The sequence below is a fragment of the Centruroides vittatus genome, unplaced genomic scaffold (assembly GCF_030686945.1).
Source record: "Centruroides vittatus isolate TY-2023 unplaced genomic scaffold, ASM3068694v2 contig_3060, whole genome shotgun sequence".
Taxonomy (NCBI): Eukaryota; Metazoa; Arthropoda; class Arachnida; order Scorpiones; family Buthidae; genus Centruroides; species Centruroides vittatus.
In genome coordinates, this window is record NW_027121964.1 from 968,466 (window position 1) to 989,201 (window position 20,736).

At 31.3% G+C, this 20,736-nt stretch overlaps 1 protein-coding gene across 1 annotated transcript; it reads left to right on the forward strand.

Moving 5' to 3' along the window:
- Positions 1-381: 381 nt before the first annotated feature.
- On the forward strand, positions 382-20,109 carry LOC136972902 (SOSS complex subunit B1-A). Its single transcript, XM_067267564.1, has 6 exons — positions 382-585; positions 14,073-14,211; positions 15,594-15,665; positions 15,839-15,917; positions 17,469-17,571; positions 19,383-20,109. Exons 1-6 carry the CDS (start codon positions 510-512, stop codon positions 19,520-19,522), a joined length of 609 nt encoding a protein of 202 aa, XP_067123665.1. The 5' UTR covers positions 382-509; the 3' UTR covers positions 19,523-20,109.
- Positions 20,110-20,736: the final 627 nt, after the last annotated feature.

Here is a 20,736-nt window from a genome sequence, read left to right on the forward strand (position 1 = left end):
CGCGAAGAAACAAAATATTAAATTCCATGATTTATTAGAAACATAGATATTATATTTCTAAAATCTTTAAATTAATAGAGATAATTTTTATATTAACAATTAGCGAATTCAAAACAAATATTTATCTTCATTTTAAAATTATAAGTAAAAGATGTAGGCCAAGCTTTGGTAAAGAGTATTTTACGTTTAATATCACCGCGTAAGATAACGTATTATTATTATACGCCGTCGAATTAACAATTAACGTAAAAACAAATATAGATTTATATAATAAAATTCGCTTAAAATTTTGACAGAATACGATAAAAAAAAAAAACTTTTAATACAGTTTACGAACGTTAGGTGGCGTGGTATACATGCGTACAGATATATAAACGTTGATGAATCGATTTGATTTCAGTGTAGTCAGCATGTTGCCGTGACGGTGGAAGTGTCGCTTGCCAGTCTTTGAATGTCGGGCAGGAGAAAACGATAATTGCAGTTTCCTATATATTTCTGTTCTGCGTACGATGGAAATAACTAATATTCGCGATTTGAAACCAGGAATGAAGAATTTAAACATCATTTTTATCATCTTAGAAATAGGTAATGGTGTGTGTTCTTACAGTTTTAAGGATTTTGTACTTCACAAAAGGCTCGTCCAGAAAACCTTATTTCATCACATAAAGTTATCAAATTGGGGGGAAAAAGCGATAATGTATTTTAAATCCAATATAGTTAATTCCTATTGTGGAATTATTAATAACTAAATCAATTTTATTCAACCGGTTTTGGATTCTTTACAAGTTTAAACTTTATATAGATTTTAATTTCTTCCTTGTTGTTGCTGCCCTAAATTTTTGTCATATTTGCAAATTATTTCACCTAATTGAAAAGTAATTAAAATTTTAACAAAAGTGATGTCTGCAATAGTCAAAAGGCATCCTTTTTTACTTTTGAAAAGGAATATCTTTCTTGTTTTTTAAGTTTTTCATTCATGATTTTGAAAAGTTAAACAAAAACCTTCATTTATTGGTATTGAATTAAAGAAATTGGTTAATGTTACCCTCAGTGCCAATATGGCAGCTCGTCTCTGATTCCAGCAAGGAAACGGTGGGATGCACGTTCTAACCTATTCTAATAATTTAGTTGCTAATAATTATGGTAATTTATTAGAATAGGTTAGGTTAGAATGTGCTTCCCACTGTTTCCTTGCTGGAATCGGAGACGAGCTGCCATCTTGGCACCAAGAGTAACATTAAACAAGGAATGTATTAATGGTTAAAGATTTAATGTGTTTCCCAACGTTGCTTGGAGTAAAATGTGCTTAACGTATAAAAATCTCGTAAATCTGAATATAAAATTTCTTTTTAATTAAAGCTTAGTTCACAGTGAGTGCAATTTGCTAGCGAAAGTGGAAAACAGGGAATAACCCATCAAATGAGTCGTGTTTGACGAGTTATTCGCTCCGTTTTTCACTTTCGCCGACAAATTGTGCTCGGTGTGAACTAAGCTATAGAGTTGCTACTAAGAAATGCTCTGCGTAGAATTAAAAAAAACAAGCAAAATAGTCTGTTTTGTAAGCATGTAAAAACTAACGTTAAAACTATTAACACAAAATGCATTTATTGTAAGAGAAAATTTTGCGTATCTACTGATTTTGATAACTGTGTAGGCGGGTAAAAATTTTGAGCCGAAAAAGTGAATATTAAGTTAAGACCGACAAAGTAGCAATCCGTTAGTAATACTCTCCTGTAGTTTTTAATCGTACTAGTCTTAGCCGGTGAGCTGATCCGATGGATTGGATCAATAATAGTGTTTTGGCGAGTCTGCTCTGTATTTGTCAGTTTTGAAACTGACTTTGTTTTAGTATGCTGTCTTTGCAAAAGAAAAATTTTGAAGATTGAATTTTAGTTGAAAGTTGAATGACGAGCATTTTACTATAAAATTAAGTAAAGTTGATTAAGAGAAGATATCCTTCACAACTTATAATATATTCTGCCTAGTGTTTTTTGTTTTTAATTAATCCAACAATATTGAGTATATCTCAACAGAATTAGATACTGGTTTTCAAGAAATCTAATCTACTTTATAGAAAAATTAGTTGTAATATTCAGAAGTTAAACTATTTGTCTCACTGAACTATTTGAACTCTTCTAAATATCTTAGTTAATCTGATGATCTAGCATTCTCTATTGAAACATTTTTACTGTTGCACGGTCATAAATGCGCACTGGTGTCATTTTAGGAAACAACTAATGGTAGTACTGGAGCCACCACATTATTGTGGTTATCTGAATTTTTCTTGTTTTATTATCTTTCTCATTGGCTTGACATGAATTGTAGAATTCCTTTAAAAAGAACAACAAAAAAATACCATAAACAATTGTTGCAGATTGCAGTGTACCTCACTACAAGAGCATTATTATGGAACATGATGCAATACAATATTAGGTCTTTTGCAATGTGATAAAATACAAAAATAGTTATGAAATAGTGAGTTGCGTACTTTTAAAAAATTTGGAAACACCAAAAATACTATTGTTTTCTCTTTGCATTTTCAAACAATTAATTATGCATTGTCATATAAAATGCTTAAAGGGTTGTGTGTTAATCGTGTACATTTTTTTTGCTTCCTCCCTTCCCTTTGTGTACAATAATGTACTTTTAGCAAACCACCTCTTCTTTATATGAACTTCTGACAAAAGAAATTACTTTTTAGAAAGTTCTTTAAATATTTTGATATTAAGACATAACTGTTAAGATATATGAGTCATGATAGTAACTCCATGTCAAATAAAAAGTCACTTATTCCCTTTATATACGCAGATGAGTTACTAATTTTTGAGGTTGCTTTTTCTACCCCTAAGTACTGAAAGTGATTTGAATGTCTCGTTTGAAACATAATTTCTTTCTTAGGTAGTGTGAAAAAATTTGACTTTTTTTCCATAAAGTATTGCCAAAATATAAGCAATTAAAGTGCAAAAATTGTAAAAAAAAAAATGTATTTTTTGTCTTGTAATGCAGATACTCCTAGAGAGACTACTAGGTCTAGAGAGCTCAAATTTTAAACTTAAGGGTCGATTTACACACAACAGTGACATGCCGGCACAGTGACCATTTGGTGCATAAACGTCGATAAATATCACACACAGCCAATCAGAGTTTCATTTACGACACGTGATCTGTATTCTGTCAATCATACAAGTATCGTACATGAAATTCTGATTGGCTATGTGTGATATTTATCGATGCTTACTGCACTGTGCCGGCACGTCACTGTTGTGTGTAAATCGACCCTAAGTCTCATTACCAGTGAGGTGCTTGTGAAGCTTTTAGGTTGATAGGTTAAAGTTCAAGGGGATTCCCCATAGGGCTAGTTTACTTCTTTAAAAAGTAAAATAGCTCTATGGGGAATTCCCGTGAACTTTGACCCCAACAATGCATTTATTAGTCTTTAAACTTAAGATAAAGCAACTTTTATTTTTGTTTAATTTTTATGCTTTATCATCATCTGGGTTCTTTTGTGAATGTAAATATTAAATATCTTTAAGATATTAATTAAACAACAACAAATGATATTCAATTTATGTTTACAATTAGGTTTATCATTTTATATTAAACATAAATGCATAGAACACAGTTTTTTCAATAAAATACCATTTTTCCCTCAAACATACTAATATATCAATTATGTTTTTAAAAATAAAATCACTAATAGCTATTTATTATCATTAAGTTTGTATATATTTATAATGTTATATATCAATCAGTTGCACATATGCACTGAATGTAAGATACAGTATATATAATGGTTGGTATTCTTAGATATAGTTTTTTAATTAAATATTCGTATCTATTATATATAATAGATTATAATCGGGAAAGAAGTGGTTTAATAATGTATATCTATACATCTATATCTGAACGTCAGAACTGTGGATACATATTGAATACAGTATTTTTATTTTGAAGTTTTTTTTATATAATAAATTCTTATAATACACGTCGTCATTCTGCAACTTATTTAAGTTAAAAGGGGCACCAATTTATGTATTTGCCAAACATTGCTATGGGCCTGACAACTAAAAATATGCCGCCATCTTATGTTTTGTGAAGTTATGTCTTCAAGTAGAAGTTGTAAAGGTCTGGGATAGACACCAGTTTGAACCATAAAGTGGATGTGGATTCTTGATACACTAAAAGAAAGATTACTGAAAGAACTGATGAACTTTCTAGGGAGTGAAGTTGAAGAATAATAATTGCACTTGCAGAAGGTTTTACTCAAAGGAGAAATGTTGTGACTACACTATTAATTGTGAAAATTGCAACATTATGAAGGAATTATCCGATTAGAATGGAATTTGTAACACACATTACTGAAGTGATTTAAAATTTTAGAATATAATGATTATTATTTGATAAAATCGGTATCTTGTACAGCCTCTGAGATTCTATATGTTGTCAACGAATTGAAAAGGCTTTGGATGGTATCCTAAGGAATTGCATATAAGCCACCTGGCAAGCATGTCCATAGTTCATGACTGAAGGACTTTTACAAGTCAGTTGCTCGAGTGACCATATCCAAGACATGTTCAATAGCTGACATAGCTGGTGAACAGACAGGCCAGGGAAGAAGAAATATCTGCCATGGTCAAGGGAATCCACTGTAAAGAGAAGTGTACAACCAGTCCCCTTTAAAACAGATGGTGTCAAACTGTGCTGGAAGACTGCCACACCTGTTGCAGTGATCCACTGCTTTGCTAACATTTTTGATGATGCAGAATTGGTCTGTCACTGCCATGTGGAAAAGGTTTGTCATATTTTATTTGGACCACTGCTTAATTTTTGATGTACAGCCTGCGTAATTTTTGATGTATTTTCTCTTCAGTAAATTGTCTCCACATGTGCATTGCTGTCAGGGTGTTATGCCCTGTACAAGCAGCAATGTTATGGTATGAAAATCTGCCTTCATGCAGGCTAATCATATATCCACATTCAAACTGTTTTTTGTTAGCATTGAGACATTTGTCATTAATGAGACATAGTGAGATCTGGAAACACTTTTTTACAGCTTGCTATCTGCAATGCACTACTTGTGTGGCTCCTAAATAGCCACAAATGTGTTTATATTCTAACTTGACATCTAACAGACCACTACTGAGCTTAGACATGTACAATCATTCTGCAATTTTGATCATCAAAGGTGAAAAGGCTTTCATCTCTTTCCTGAACTGAAAACGTGGCTAGGAGGGCAGAGGTTCAAGACTAATGACGATCTTCAAAACAATGTTAAGGCTCATCTCAAGTCACTTGTGGAAATATTTTATGAACAGGGGATTTCAAAGCTCATCCACAAATAGACAAATGCCTCAATCTTTGCAGTGATTATGTCGAAAAGTAACCATGTTTGTACCTAACTTTTGGTAATAAATTCATTTTGTTATTTACACTTGTGTGTTTTTTGGGCCATCAGAGGTTGAAAAAAAACAGCCTATGTACTTTGATCTCAACATTTTACATTTCAGTATCTTTTTTTGTGAATGTGTTTATATTACTCAAGAATGTCCAAATGCTTCTATCAAGAAGAGCAAGGAAGTCCTTGATAATAAAGGCTTTATTTGTATGTATTAAGTTTGGACATATGGCCAAAACTTGTCATAGTATGGTTAAATTTTTCATTTGTGAAAGAAGACATTACACTGTCTACTGATGAACTGCAGGAGCCTTTAAAAAAAGTGAGAAAACAGTCATTGTTTGCTATGCAGTTGTCTTCTACCATAATATGTAGATGGTTATAGTTTGTTTTGAAATATAAGAGAGAATTATATATTATTAGAGCTTTGTTAGATCTCATCACACTGTTTACATGTGTAGAAAGATATAGTAAAGAACCTTAAATTGCAACAGTCAGGACAAGAAAATATCTCTTCCTGATTGTTGCTGTTTTTAATGGTCATCTCAGCCATGGAAACTCAATTTGGATGGTATATTTTAGTGTATAAGAACACATTGGCCATGATTAACGTGGTAACCCGTTTACAAAATTTTGAGATTTCTAAGATTTGGGAATTAGAGATTGGGTGTAGACTATATTGTGTGTTTGTGAGAAATTATTATAAGAGATATTGATTCACTTTCATGATACAGTAAAGATAGATTTTGTATCAGTGATCTTGATATATCTTGGTTTAGTCATCCATCTCATGATGATGATGCAGAGATGTGTTGAGTACACTATTTTAAAGGACTGAGTTTGTCTCAGCAGACTCCTGAATTTTTGATCCAGTATTGTTTTGGAGCAATAGGCATTGTAACTGATATTGAACAGGTGGTTTTGCAAATCAGTCAGACGAGATGAGTATGATGTGTAGATTTCTATGGTGGAAGAATGAGAGTTCAAAACTTATTGACATTTGTCACATTGTCTTTGGTGTAAAATAATCTTTTCTTAATGCTACAATAGTTCCTTGTAATCTGTAAACGTAATAATACTTTTTTACATAGTTACTGCAAAGCTATAAAAGATTGGTACAATGTATCTGTTCCTTGTAATTTTTAAAAATTCAAAAATGAGATGATGCTAGTGCTGATCCGTAAGCTAAAGGCTTTTATAAGGATAATTTGACTGTGTCAAAAGCAAAGAAAAATTATGGCAGTTAGGAAGCCAAACTCAAGTGATTTATGAATGTTGGGTTCATAGTTTGAAATCAAACAGAAAATCAAATGATACTAGACTTAGAATGAAATATGTGCTAATAACTGTTTAAACTTGTATAAAGTGATTTAAATTATTACTTTAATAAATTTTTTCTAACAGTCTTAAGATCATCAACCACAGATGAACAATAATATATAGACTCATGCAGTGCATTACAGGCAATTAACAGTTGTAGGATAAGACACTCGATAGCATACACCTACTCAAACATCTCAAACATGCCGACAAATACCTTCAGACAACCAAGCTTTACGGAATATACTAGATAAGAATGGACAAATAGAGCCAACAATGGCATATCCAAAGGCAATAAATTTTATATACAGAACTCTAGGACATACAACAGAACAACTGACATTAAGATTTGAGAGCTGTCTTGAGTCTTTTAATATACTCTTGGGGACATACAGCAGCATAACTGGCTAGATCATTTAAAATTACAAGGAAAGTTATAATTATACAATAAAATTTGAACTTTAGACCCTGTAGTTTTTTTCTCTAAGAGTGTCTACAGTGCTGGATCACGCAAAGAAAATATATAGCATTTTTGGCAGTTTTTGCACTTTTTAATTGCTTTTATATTATTAAAATTACATTTTGGCAACTCCTTTATAGGAAAACCCTGAAATTTTGCACACTACCTAAGAAACAAAGTATCATTTGAACAAGATATTCAGAATTGTTATAGGCATTTGAGGGAGGAGAAATCAATCCCCAAAAATTGGCAACTCTGATTTCTGTCTAAATACTCTGACTTTTCTATTTGGCACAGTCACTGCCGTGACTCTTGATAAATTGAATTAAAACAGAACACACTACAATGTTAAATGTAGACTCGTGACCTTCAATGTGTATTCTGGGTATTGATATTGCTTGTAGATAAGGTTAGAAAGGATTTTTTTTAAAGTTGTTGTCTAAAATAGCAGTCTATTAACTATTTAAGACAGGTCACCAAACTTTTTTGATTGACTCCCACCAAAAAGATTGTTACAAGCGAAAAAAACAGCTCTTACTATTTTAATACATTTCTTTTAATTTTACATTTCATTTATTGTATATATGTGAAATACTAAAATTAAACAAATGGCAGCTTGAAAACAGCTGTAGCGGTGCTAATAAAGTCGGCTTACTGTGAATCGGATACAAGCTTGCGAATGCTTGACATGTACTATGTAAGTAAGAATCGGAGCATGGACTTGGCAATTTCCATCTGTCCTGTGCGACTTGATCTGTAGCCATTTTACTCGATGGGTAGATGTACTATTAAATTCATTGAAACAATATTCAAAAACATAATATATATAGTTATATTTGTGATTTTTGTTTAAATTTTTCAATTGACATCCCTAATAATGTAATATCAACCACTTTGGCAACCCCTGGTCTAAAGCTGTGGTCATATCATGCGATTCCCAGCTGCATAGGCAATGCAACTGCAATGACTGTTCTTGTTAACTAGTAAATCCCCTTCAAAAACTAGTGCGACTGCAACCACAACTAGAAACAAGAAGTTTGTTCTACTTGTGCCGATTGTTGATTGGATGCATGTTTGCAAATGGTCTATTTGCCACATCATACGGTGACAACATTGAAAATACTGTAGTTAGAAAATAATGGCGGAAAGCAAGGTGATGGATAGTTTTAACTAAATCAAGATTAATTGAGCTAATTCAGTGTCACGAATGTTTGTGGGATTTTAATTCTCCATTTTATTGAAGAAAGGATAAAAAAGCACAGGCATGGCGTGAGATAAGTGAAAGTCTTGGCATTGATTGTAAGTACCATTTTTAGATATCTGGATATAAAATGTTGATTGTTTTTAGTTTGGGAACAACAATATTGTTTTAAATATAGATAAACTCGTGAAAGAAGTTTAAAACAAGCCACTGTAATTTTATTGGTTTATTATAGGGTCGTGTGTTTTTGAGTTGCAATGCCAGTGAACAGTGTGTGACTACAAGAAGACTCGCGCTCGTTGCAGTTGCAGTCGCCTGCGTGGCTGAAAATCATGTGGTGTGACCACGGCTTAAGACAAACGAGTCAGGTGCAATAATAATTCTAAGTTTGCATATGAAAAGATATATAGCATTGGTCCATTAATCAAACTAGGTAGCCCAATAGTTCAATCAATATTAACTCATTTATAATTAAAATTTAAAAGGCAGACAAATTTATGAAACAAAAATTAATGATCTGTTAATGATTAATTATATGATAAAAATCTATATTCTGTATACAGCCAAAGGTTATTCAAAAATCAAACTATTCAACTATTAAAGAATAGTTGTTACAGAAGCAAACAAATAGCTGTCTTTCAATTCCAAGTCTGAGTCAAAAGTGAAGTCTTTGTCTCTTATCCCTACACAAATATCTTCTCTCCATTTGCTTGAATTTGTGGAAAGGATTAAGAAGAGTCCACAGATGAAGTTAACGAGTGGCTTTTTGAGTGAAGGATTGTAGATACCACGTGTGACTCAGTATAACCTACTTATGTGCTGTTTCTTTGTAAAGTGTTGGTTTCGGTGAGGACAGATTATTTTCCTTTTAATATATATATATATATATATATACATATACACCCACAGATTGTTTGCCTATCTACCCAGCTATTAACAATTACGAGGTGTTTCCAATAAACCTGGATCATCATATCTAGTGTCCATCACATCAATACTATAGCTCTTGGCTTGTTCTATATAGTTTTCTTATAAGATGCTGCCATAGCATTCTGTACGTCAATCCTACATAATATGTTTGATCATATTTTCTCATTTTTTTTAAATATTGTATCAAGTTAAAGTGCTATTTTTGTTGTACCAATCATTATCATTTCAATGCTTAATTTGGTCAGTTTAATATGTAAACAAACAAAACTGTACCTTATATCACTTCAGCAAGTAAAATTTAACCAAAGATTAAGCTGAGTCAAATGTTATTTGCTCATTAAATTTGTAAGATTTTTGCCTAGTTTCAATTGCTTAAAATTATATATAACTAGCGGGTGGGCCTGGTGTTGCTTGGGCAAAAGTAACAATACCGAAGATTAAGATTATTACCTTACTCATTTTCGCAGAATGCAAGAATTGAGTCCCCGTTTCCAGATTAATTAGAGAATTTTTAGATGAATCTAAAAATGTTTGATTTCCTGCAAAAACGAAAAAAACTGCATCTGTCTCTTGCATGTCGCTTTCTCTTAACAATTCCATTGTTACGTAACACTTCCATTGTCACTTGACACTTCCATTGTTGATGGAAGTGTTAAGACTTAATCCTGTCCCTCTCCCCCGTGGGGAGGAATTTCGAAAAATCCCTTCTTAGTGTGCGTCCTCGTGACGTACCCTAACTGTGTACCAAATTTCAACTTTCAGCTCCTTACCGTTTGGGCTCTGCACTTATTATTATTATCATCATCATCAACTCGTCTCTATTATATATATAGATAAGTAAATTAAATTTAAATTTTACACACAAATTTCTTCAGTTTAGTAATATGTAAATTTCTCAATAATTGATTTTCATGTGTCCATCTTTGGACATTTTATAATTTTTAAAGTGAGGATTACTTTAAAAGTTATCACTATCTTCTAGTAATTAATCTTGTGATGTAGTTTTAGATACTGTATAATTAATGTTTAATATATGTTACAACTTTAGCTGTTTTTTCTTCTTCTAGTAGTTAATTCCTTCAAATTTACAAATTTTCATTAAATCCAAGGTTAAGTAAAAATATTATCCGCTAGGATCTGATCGACCTGATAGCATTTTTCATTAATTTGAAAAGTTTTTTTGTGTGAAAATATCTTCACTAATTTTTGCTTTAAACTGGAGAAAATTCAAAGATATCTAAAGAATTGGCAATAAAAAAATAAATAATAATCTAATGTATTTAATTTTTTAAATGTTTTCATCTTTGGCAATTTTAATAACTTCATTGAAATATTAACGACTGCTATTGTATCATTTTGTCGAAAGAATGCTGTTAGAATTTCCTCATTGACCTGTTTAATAAATTATACAAAATTATCCTTCACAGCATATTCTAGACACACACAATTAACATATTTATATATTCATACTCATTCATGAGCTTTTATATTATACACTTATGAATAGAACATTGGAAACTGTTCTTTCAAAATGTTGGCTTGTATCTGAAGCTTCTACAATTGCTAAATTATTAGAGGTTATGGTATTTATCAGATGCCATGCAGGTGACCAAAAGTCTTTAAATTTCTTTACATAAGTAGTTTGATAAGAGTAGTCTAATTTCTAAACTGGTTTATTTTTAATGAGGTGATAAAATAATTTACAGAATGATAGAATGGATTAATCTCAATCTTTAATTACCAGCTAAATTTAGAGCAGAAATGTCTTTGCAGCTTTTAACTCAACTTGCTTGTAAATCTTAATAATCAATTGTTTAGCAAGTATTTCTAAACCGAAATGCAAAAACAAAATATAATGCTGATAACTTTGCTGATAAATGTTATATAATGATTTGTAGATGATAAGTAGTTTTAATACGACTTACTTAACAGAATGAATATTAAAATCTAAATGCATTGTTTTGGTGTTTTTATTAGTGATGCAACAAATATTCGGTTACTATTCGGTATTCGGCCGAATACCTAAAAACAGGAGTAAGAAATAACAAAAGCACAGTAAATTAATCATTTTGTTATTTAGATTTAATGTTATCGGGTTAGTATTGTTTGTTTATATTTATTTATAACTTAACCTGCACAAAATAAAAAACAAAATATTAGTCGCATGTATTCGCAATTTATAATTACAAAGATCAGCACATGTGCACACCTATTTGTTCGAGAATCGTCGCACATCTGAGGGTCTGACCCTGCCTATCCTTCTTTCTAAGTGCTCGTCTTTGCTTTTCTGTTTCTCTTTCCTCTATCGCTCTAGTCCACGTATGTCTATGCATACATCATAATGTGCGTGCACGATACTTTCAATTCATCACTTTTGGTCGTAGATTTTCCATTTTACAATTATGTGACTCATAGCCTGGTGATAATGGAGAAAAGAGACAGATAGGACGTTGGTATAAGTCACAGTTATGATTTTCAGATTCAAGACAGCTTTGTAGCCTGAATTGCCCTGGGCTTTCGCCCATGCACGCTAAGTGACTCATTACAAGCATTTAGCTTTCTGAAGTCTATGAGAACAATTATTTGGCCTTGACAACCACGAATTTTGCGCCAATAAGCTGCCTCGACTTGTTTGATTATATTATCGACTCAATTTCATATTTATTTTCACTTCGCGGTCCTTTTCTTTTTCCGTTATTTACACATGTAGGTCATTTCATTGTTATCCACATTTGATATTATTTATCACATACTGCCATGATGCTCTTGTCTGTCTGCTACAACTGTCAAGAATTAACACGATTGGCGAAGTGTAGTGACAGTGGGCCAATAGAGAGCAGGGTCCTTGCCATAATGCAGTTTGTGCACCAATTTTCATACGTGCGTTTATCAAGCTGAATAGTTTGGCCAAATATTCGGCTGTTTGGCCTGAGGCCGAATATACTATTCGTTGCAACACTAGTTTTTATATTATACTTAAATGTTTGCTCCTTGTTTTTGTACTTTTACTGATGAATGCTTATTTAATTTGAACTAATGTAAAAATACAAATTAGAGATTCGTTACTTTAATTTATTCGTAAGTAATAAGACAATTGAAATGAACCTTTTTTTATTTTATAAATTCTCAATAAACAAATTTCTGTAAATAGGGAAGCTACACTGATTGTTTGAATGCCTTTACTTTTTCCTTGGAGTTTAAATAAAGAATGTTCTTAACAATACTGAGAGATCTTTCAAGTTACTTCTGCACTGAGAAGGGGATGTATAAAGTTGCACTTTATCAGAAGTATTGCACTAAATCTATATAAATAAAAATGTAAATGTTTTTGTTCAAAATCTTAAATCTCCGAAAGTTCTTCACCAATTACTTTGAAATTTTGACACAATGTTGCATTCAAATATGTGCGTGTTTTTATATACCTACTATATTGATGTCACACCTGTGACAGGTTATATATACTTATCAAGATGGGTTGATGATGATGATAAGCACAGAGCCCAACGGTTGGAAGTTGAAAGATGAAATTTGGTACACAGTTAGATTATGTCACGAGAACGTACACTAAGAAGAGATTTTTTTGAAATTATCCCCTGCTGGGGGGAGAGACACAGGATTAAGGCTTATCCTAAAGAACTCGGCTTATACTATTTTAGATGCGGTTTTTTGCTTTTTGATTGCATTTTAATAGGTACGTCACGAGAATGTACACAAGAAGGGATTTTTTGAAATTCCCCCGGGGGAAGTGTTAACAACTGAAGTGTTAAGAGAAAGCAGCGTGCAAGATTTACAGGTGCAGATGCAGTTTTTTGTGTTTTTGCAGAAAATCGAACATATTTTTAGACCCATCTAAAAATTCTCTAATTAGTCTGGAAACAGGGGGACCTAATTCTTGCATTCTGTGAAAACGGGTAAGTTTGGCAATAATTTAATAATCTTAATCTTCTCTATCGTTACTTTTTGCCTGAGAAATGCCGAGCTTATCTGCTAGTACTGAATATGTTCTATTGGAAGCACTCTAGTAGAACTTTTTTAATATGAAAGGATAATGGCAACAATTAAACCTTTACAGATAAAGATACTGTTAAAAGATGTATACTGGTATATTGTATTTTATTATGTACTAAGAAATTTCTAGATTAAAGTTAGTCATCAGACTCTTCTGTAGTAAATTGGTAAATTTTTTCTATTACCTAATTTTAAAATTAGCCTCACCTTGGCTGGAAATATAAATTAATATACTGTGGATCTGTTTTACAGAAATGCTTGATTTTAATATTAGGAGTGGTAGATCAACTATGATATCAGCATGGAGATGTGTAAAAATTGGTGACAAAATGTCATGGGAGGATAGTCAAAAAGGAGTTCAAATTGATGACATATTTGAATGACTCTTACTAGTAAATTTAATCGTAAGGTAACGATTTTAAGGCATTTTCAAAAGTACCAAATGTGTTTAATTTGGACATTTCTTTCTCGGTGTTACTATATAAAGATCGATTCTCTCACTCAGTATTCATGATGTGTATTTTGTTCTTGATTATATAAATTTAATTTCATTCATTTATCTGAGAATTTATAAAATAAGTGAGAGTAAATTGTTATATAACATCTTATTGTATTGTTTTTTTTTTTTGTCAATTATTAAAATTGGCAACTAAACTTAAAACTAAGACAAGAAATTATTCTAGTAGTATTCGTAAAAATTATATTTAGATAAATTTTAACTTAATGTTAAATGTGATACTATTAATTTTTTTTTATAGGTAGGCCAAATACAACAAAAGATGGTCACGAAGTGAGAACCTGTAAAATAGCTGATCGTTCAGCTTGTATTAATCTTTCTGTTTGGGACGAACCAGGAAATTACATCCAGTCTGGTGATATTTGCAAATTAACTAAAGGGTAAATAGAAATTTTTAGCTTGGCATATTTCAAATGTTAAAATCCCGAAATTAAGAGACCCTGATTACAATATCTTTATGTAAATAAGCATTATTGAACTGTTTTATTTTGTTATTAACCCCTGAATATGGCTGATGGTGTGCATTTGTATCACTCTCAACCAGTCCTTTAAATACTGATCATTATATTGCACCCACTACAGTAATTAAATTGCCAACATTTCTTGCTTCGATCATATGTTAACTGTACTGCAAAAACTGACAGGCAAACATAGGATTAAATAGTAGTAATGTATAATCTGAATCTCTCTTAATTGTTTATCAAGTTTTTAATGTTAATTTCCAGTGCTGTCACTCAGTCCCTTTATAAAGTAAGTCCCTAAACTTCTTTAGAAACTTTGCACAAGTCTCTCTATTTTAGTGTTATTTGATATATATTTCAAATATGATTTATTCAATACATTTTCCATCCGATTTTCAATTTATACAATAGTGTAACTAGCAATGTATCCGTTTGAGTTGCGGGTTTGAGACCCACTCTGGGCCGATTCTTTTCTTCCAGAATATTTTAAATTATTTAGTAACTATTAATTTAATTATAGTTATTAAATTTAATAAGAGATGGTGCCTAATGCTTCCATCTAGTGACAAATTATTTAGTAATTAAATATAGTTGCGGAAAGTAGTCCGGTGTAATCCAGTGGTGGTTTGGTGTTACGAATTTATCGGGTTTTGTGATGTTTATGTACAAGAGATGGATTTAAGAAGAATTGAAGGAAAATGTAACAAATTAAAGTGACAAGAGATCGTTAGAAAAAGACAAAGGAAAAGGATCTTTTTAACCCATTCCTGGAACTTTTTGAACATACATTGTAAATGGAAAATCAACAGAATTCCTTATTTGATTTTTTTAAAAATAACAGTGACATTACTTGCTTGAAGACAAGAGGTCTGGGAAAGATTAACCAGTGGCGTAGTGAGGGGGGTGCAAGGGGGGTCTATCAATCACCAGGCACCACTCGCAGAGGGGTGCCCAAATGGTCTCCAAGACAAACTATATATATTTCTGGAGGGGGTGCCAATAAAGTGTTGCGCCCCGGGCGCCAGTTATGTTCGCTACGCCACTAAGATTAACAGTTCTGAAAGTTTTCCAAGTTACATTCCATCTTCAGCTAATTGAAGGTTATAGCAAGAACAGATTTCTAGAACAAATCAAATGTCATAGAAAGAACAGCATTCTAGAGCATTATACAATTTAAATGTTTTTATTTTATTTACAATGTTCTAATATAGTAAATCTAAGCTTAAGTTTCAATAATTTTTACCTAATGCTAAATTAAACACTCATTTGCTGTTAAAAAATAATTACTTTTAATATTATAGGTATGCTTCATTATGGAAAGGTTGTTTGACTTTATACACAGGGAAAGGAGGTGATATTCAAAAAATTGGAGAGTGAGTAGTTTATAAAATATCAAAAATTTAAGCAATTTCAATGTTACTGTAGATCTAATTTGATATTATATTCTTTGTAGCCAGTCAAATTTCTCAGATACTGGTAATTTATTAATAAATCTACCTTTTTCAATCTAATTTTCTCATATCAATGATGATTTATTTTTTAATAGATTTTGCATGTTGTTTTCTGAAGCTCCTAACATGAGTGATCCAAATCCAGAGTATCTTCAACAAATGCAAGCAAAATTAGTAAGAATATATTTTTTTTTTTGTTTTCCAGTTTAGTATATATAAGAATATATAAGACGTCTTTGGCTAAATTAGTAATGGTGTTTTCATATAGTTGTAGATTTTTCGACATTACCTTTATAATATAAAATCAGACAAAATTCAACATATTCCTATTTAATTCTTATGATAACTAAAGTATTTATGATGATGATACAACTACAAAGACAATTACAGTAGTGTCGATTTATCCAAAAGCCAATCAACCGAAAGCTTTCCAGTCGGACTGTGTCGTGCCGAATCGAATATTTTTGATACTAGATTAACTTCTAAAGTGTAATTTTTTTTGTTATATTTTTCAATATATTTTTGTTTGTACAAAACAGAAATAATTTTTAACAATACAATAGCCACGATTATTGTTATAAAAATTTTTGTTAGGCTTAAAATCGATGAAAATCAATGCGAAGCGATAGGCAATGGAGAAATATTAACCTATCCCATGTTGAAATTTATTTTTTCGTACATAATCTGTTATCCGAACAACCCCAGTCCCCAATTGATTCGGATAAACGACGCTCTACTGTATAACACAAGCACTTTGATTCAACAGTTATTCCCTATCTTCTACAAAATTCTCAAAGTTGCCGACAAATGAAATGTGTTAATATGAATTCTTCATTGACTGCATTGCATTAAAATAAAATAAACTACTCCTAAAACCCTTTTAAACCGCAGCCGTATTTATTAATATTTAAACGTTTTCGGTCATCTTTAATGAATTTTTTCAAGAAGAAACTAAATCGAATGCTGACAGATTTATTGTTTGAATGTTTTTTAGCTATTATTATTATTATTATAAACAGATTGCATATTTTGGACATGCTTATTCTGATATTAAAGACTGACTGATGTCAATCTAAGTAAATTATTGAAAATCTTTCTTTATATTAAAAATTAAATATGAAAGTATAAGTTGTTGGATTAATGTTTGTTCACTATTTTTACAATTGTATCAAACTAGAATGAACTAAGTCTGAAATTACATAGTTCAGACTATCTTGGAGTTAGTTGGATGCCTAGATGGATTGATAAACCAATTGATGATTTTTTTTAAACCTGTAATTTTTGAGAATTTACATAAAAATATAGCAATTTTAAAAATAAAAAAATTAAATTAGTTCCTTTTTTTTTTTTTTACCACCACGTTTGAAAAATATTCCAGCACGGGCTTTATTAAACGTGCACTCACGACATCACCTCCGTAGTAACATCTAAAGCTGCGCACACTTCCCAATATCCATACTACTAGTCAAAGCAATTATGGAAGCATAGTTTTGTAATGTCTTTAATAGTTTTTGCTGCTGCAGTTTCTACATTCGTTTTCCTTTTAGTTCTTGGTCAGTGACTAAGGGCATTATAATGCTAAAACTTGGCCAAAAATTAGTTACGAATTTTTTTCAAATTCTTCATTTCATTTCTTTATATAGAAGATGCTTTGATGCCTAAAATTTAACACTAATTGAATTTAAGGTTTAAGATATTTTATGTTGTAAATTTATTTAAATTTAGCAAGGGGAGCAGAGAGGATCACCAACACCTCAGCAACCAATACCTGTAACTACCAATAACCCATCCCACGGATCACTTACGACTTCAGTTGTTTGTCCAAGGGGTAAGATCCAATTTTATTGAAATTTGATAATTATCTATATCAATTGTATTTAATTTTTTTTTATAGTTAAAATTGTAGCTTGGTACTTTTCTAGTAATTGTATTTTTCTTTCAACTTTCAAAATATTTTGAAGTGATAAACGATTGTTACATAGTTCAAAGCAAAGGTTTTTCATGAAGATGAGTGAAATAACTCAAAAGCATTTATGTGCTATAAAACGTTTTCTCTCATAGTATTTCTTTATTTTAAAACAAAGTTTACCAAATTAATGACTTTTTTTTAGCTCCCTTAAACACGCCTCTTTCAATAAATCAAGAATTCTTAATTTATTAACTATTTTTGATAGTAGTTGGCAATCAGCAATTTTGAGATTAGAGCTCATCTTCACTTCCTCTCTACTTCTCTTAGTGAAAAAAAGCACAAAATCTAACATTGCAATACATGATTAAAATCTGGAATCTTATTCAAATCTCTTTGAATCAATATTTTAGATTTTAGACTAGCCAGAAAAATGCACATGAAAAGCCCAAAAAATTTGTGTATTCACAATACTGTGTTATAAAATAATACACTCTAAATCATGTACACGTTAAATGTGAAGTTCCATAAGAAATAGTAACATTATAGTTATAAACATAATAGTGATAGATATAAATCTACAGTGTATAGAAAGGACTTTCATCAATAAGTTTTTCCCGTTTGACTTTAATAGCTGGTCTTTCCTTTCAGTTTTGTTATAGGAGCTGAACCTGCAAGTATTACTTAGGAAAAGATTGCCAAAATTATTATTAGTTACCGTTGTATAGCAGTATTTTTGGTTTTCTCGAAAATTAAGAATTATAGAAGAATGACGACAATAAATGCTGTTCTAGTTAAATTTACTTTATGAAATGAGTTAAATGGGGTAAAACAATGTAATTACATCCAATAAGATTAACTACTAAACTAAGAACTGCAGACGAGAAAGAGGAGAAACCATCCTATGTACAAGGTGTGTCTGAAAAGTTCAGTGAGTGGTCTCATAAAATAAAGGAAACAAGAGATACAAACAAAATACTTTTACTGGCATTCAAAGTAATCGCCGTTAGCGACAACACACATTTGACATCGATTGTACAGCTGCTGGAAGCTGTTAGCAAACACTTCTTTCGGTATTGCGCGAAGCATCGTTGTCACACATTGGATCTGCGCAATGTCAGAAAAGCATAGGCCTTTTAAGCAAGGAACAAGAAGAAATCTGCAGGTGCCAAATACGGAGAGTGCTGAAGACCTGTCACCTGGCGTGTAGCAAGGAAGTGCTGTAATGTTCACGTGTTGCTCCCTTTTGCAGTGACACTCCTCACTGACTGCGTTGCATTGTTTGCTGCATGCACTTCTGTTTAACTGTTATGATTTTGACGCTAGGGGACGCTAGTTGGCAAGTCTCACTACGTCTGCGTGAGCGCAACATCCTAACCAGCACAGTTATTCAACTATGGGATCATTCATCAAACTTTTCAGACACAACTTGTATATACTGTGTGTGTAGAGAAATGATCGAAACCTTTATGGACGAGGACAATAAACTAGTAAAGGAGTAAAAAATTAGCAAAAAAAAAGGTGGCAATTATTTTACTCGCTAAAGTAATCATTAAATTATTTTAATACTTCAGAATTGTTTAAATGATCTTAGCATTCAAAAGTACTTAATGAAATAAGGGTTCTTGACTTTTGGAAAGGTGTTTTGATTATCAAATTTAATATTTAATTATAAATTGTTATGATTATAATTTTTCAATATTTCTATTAACGTTGGTTTAAAATCATTACAGGTAATGGAGACGGTTCAAATTTATATAGCCAGAGAGGAGTTTCTAGACCAAATTTACCTTCTTCGCCCCGAACTATACATCCCATAGGTAACCATAGTAATGGTATGAATAATAATAAACAGCGTATCAATAGGAGATAAGATACTTGGACATTTATATGAAGCATGAAGCTAATATAACTGACTGCAATAACTGACATGCCAAAGAATTAGATTCTTTGGTAACCAGTTCGGGAGTGTTAGCAGAGAAAGAAAGAAAAAAAAAAAAGTAGAAATAAAGCAAAGGACTAAATATATATTTTTTCAGTGCCTGTTTTTTATTTATAAAATGTTTCTTCACTCATTTAAAAATGTCATTAAAATATCATTTAATAATGTAAAACCAACATTTTTTAGGAAAATTTGTACCAATTTAAAATGCAAAGAATTTCTGTGATATATCTATATATATACATAAATATATACTTTGATAGAGGTCTTTGTTTTATCATTTGTAATTATATGCACATATTGTTAACTGTTTTAAGGCAGAAATATCATGATTTAATTTAAATTTGTCAACAGTAAGAATGTCATGTACATAAATAGAACAGATTATGTACATAAACTTGTTAGTTTGAAATTTTGGATGAGACTTTTTACATCACAAAAATAAATAAATTTCTATAATTGTCTTTGTAACCTCATTTTTTGTGTTAATTTATTGTTTTTTAATGGAGAAAATAAAATCTGATATTTTTGTAACTTTGCCAGTTTCATAAAAAATTCATTTATAAAGGATAATTTATTTATTGTTAAATAGGATTTTCTCGTGAAGTTCAAACAATTTGTTTGAATGTACGAAGACTTTTGAGTAATTAAATTTCTTGTAAATATAAAGACTACGTTCGCCACACAAAGAATTCGCTGAAAAATGAGAATCGGTATCGGCATTAACGATTACTACTTGTCCATTGCAAGCACTTTCAACATTTTGTCATCTTCACATGAGTAAAATTTAAATACTAAGTTACAAAAACAAACTTAGAATAGTTAGTGAAAAAATATCAGTAGTAGGAACAGTAGTAAGAGTATATCGTCACGGTGACACATTATCTAAATTTTCAAAAAAGTGATACCCGAATTCTTGGGAGTTCGTGTGGATTTGTTACATGGTCCTAGTTTTTCAATAAATAAAAACCTTCCAAATGAAAGTAACTTTTCTGTCCACACACTGTACAAGAAGAGAAGTCTCATTCCGTATTTCGTTCCACCATATTACTAGAAAGTTCTATAGAGTACTTAAGTATATCATTCTGGTGTTCAACTAGTCTGATTTGTAATTTTCTTATGGTTCCAATATAAAGGTTTTGTTA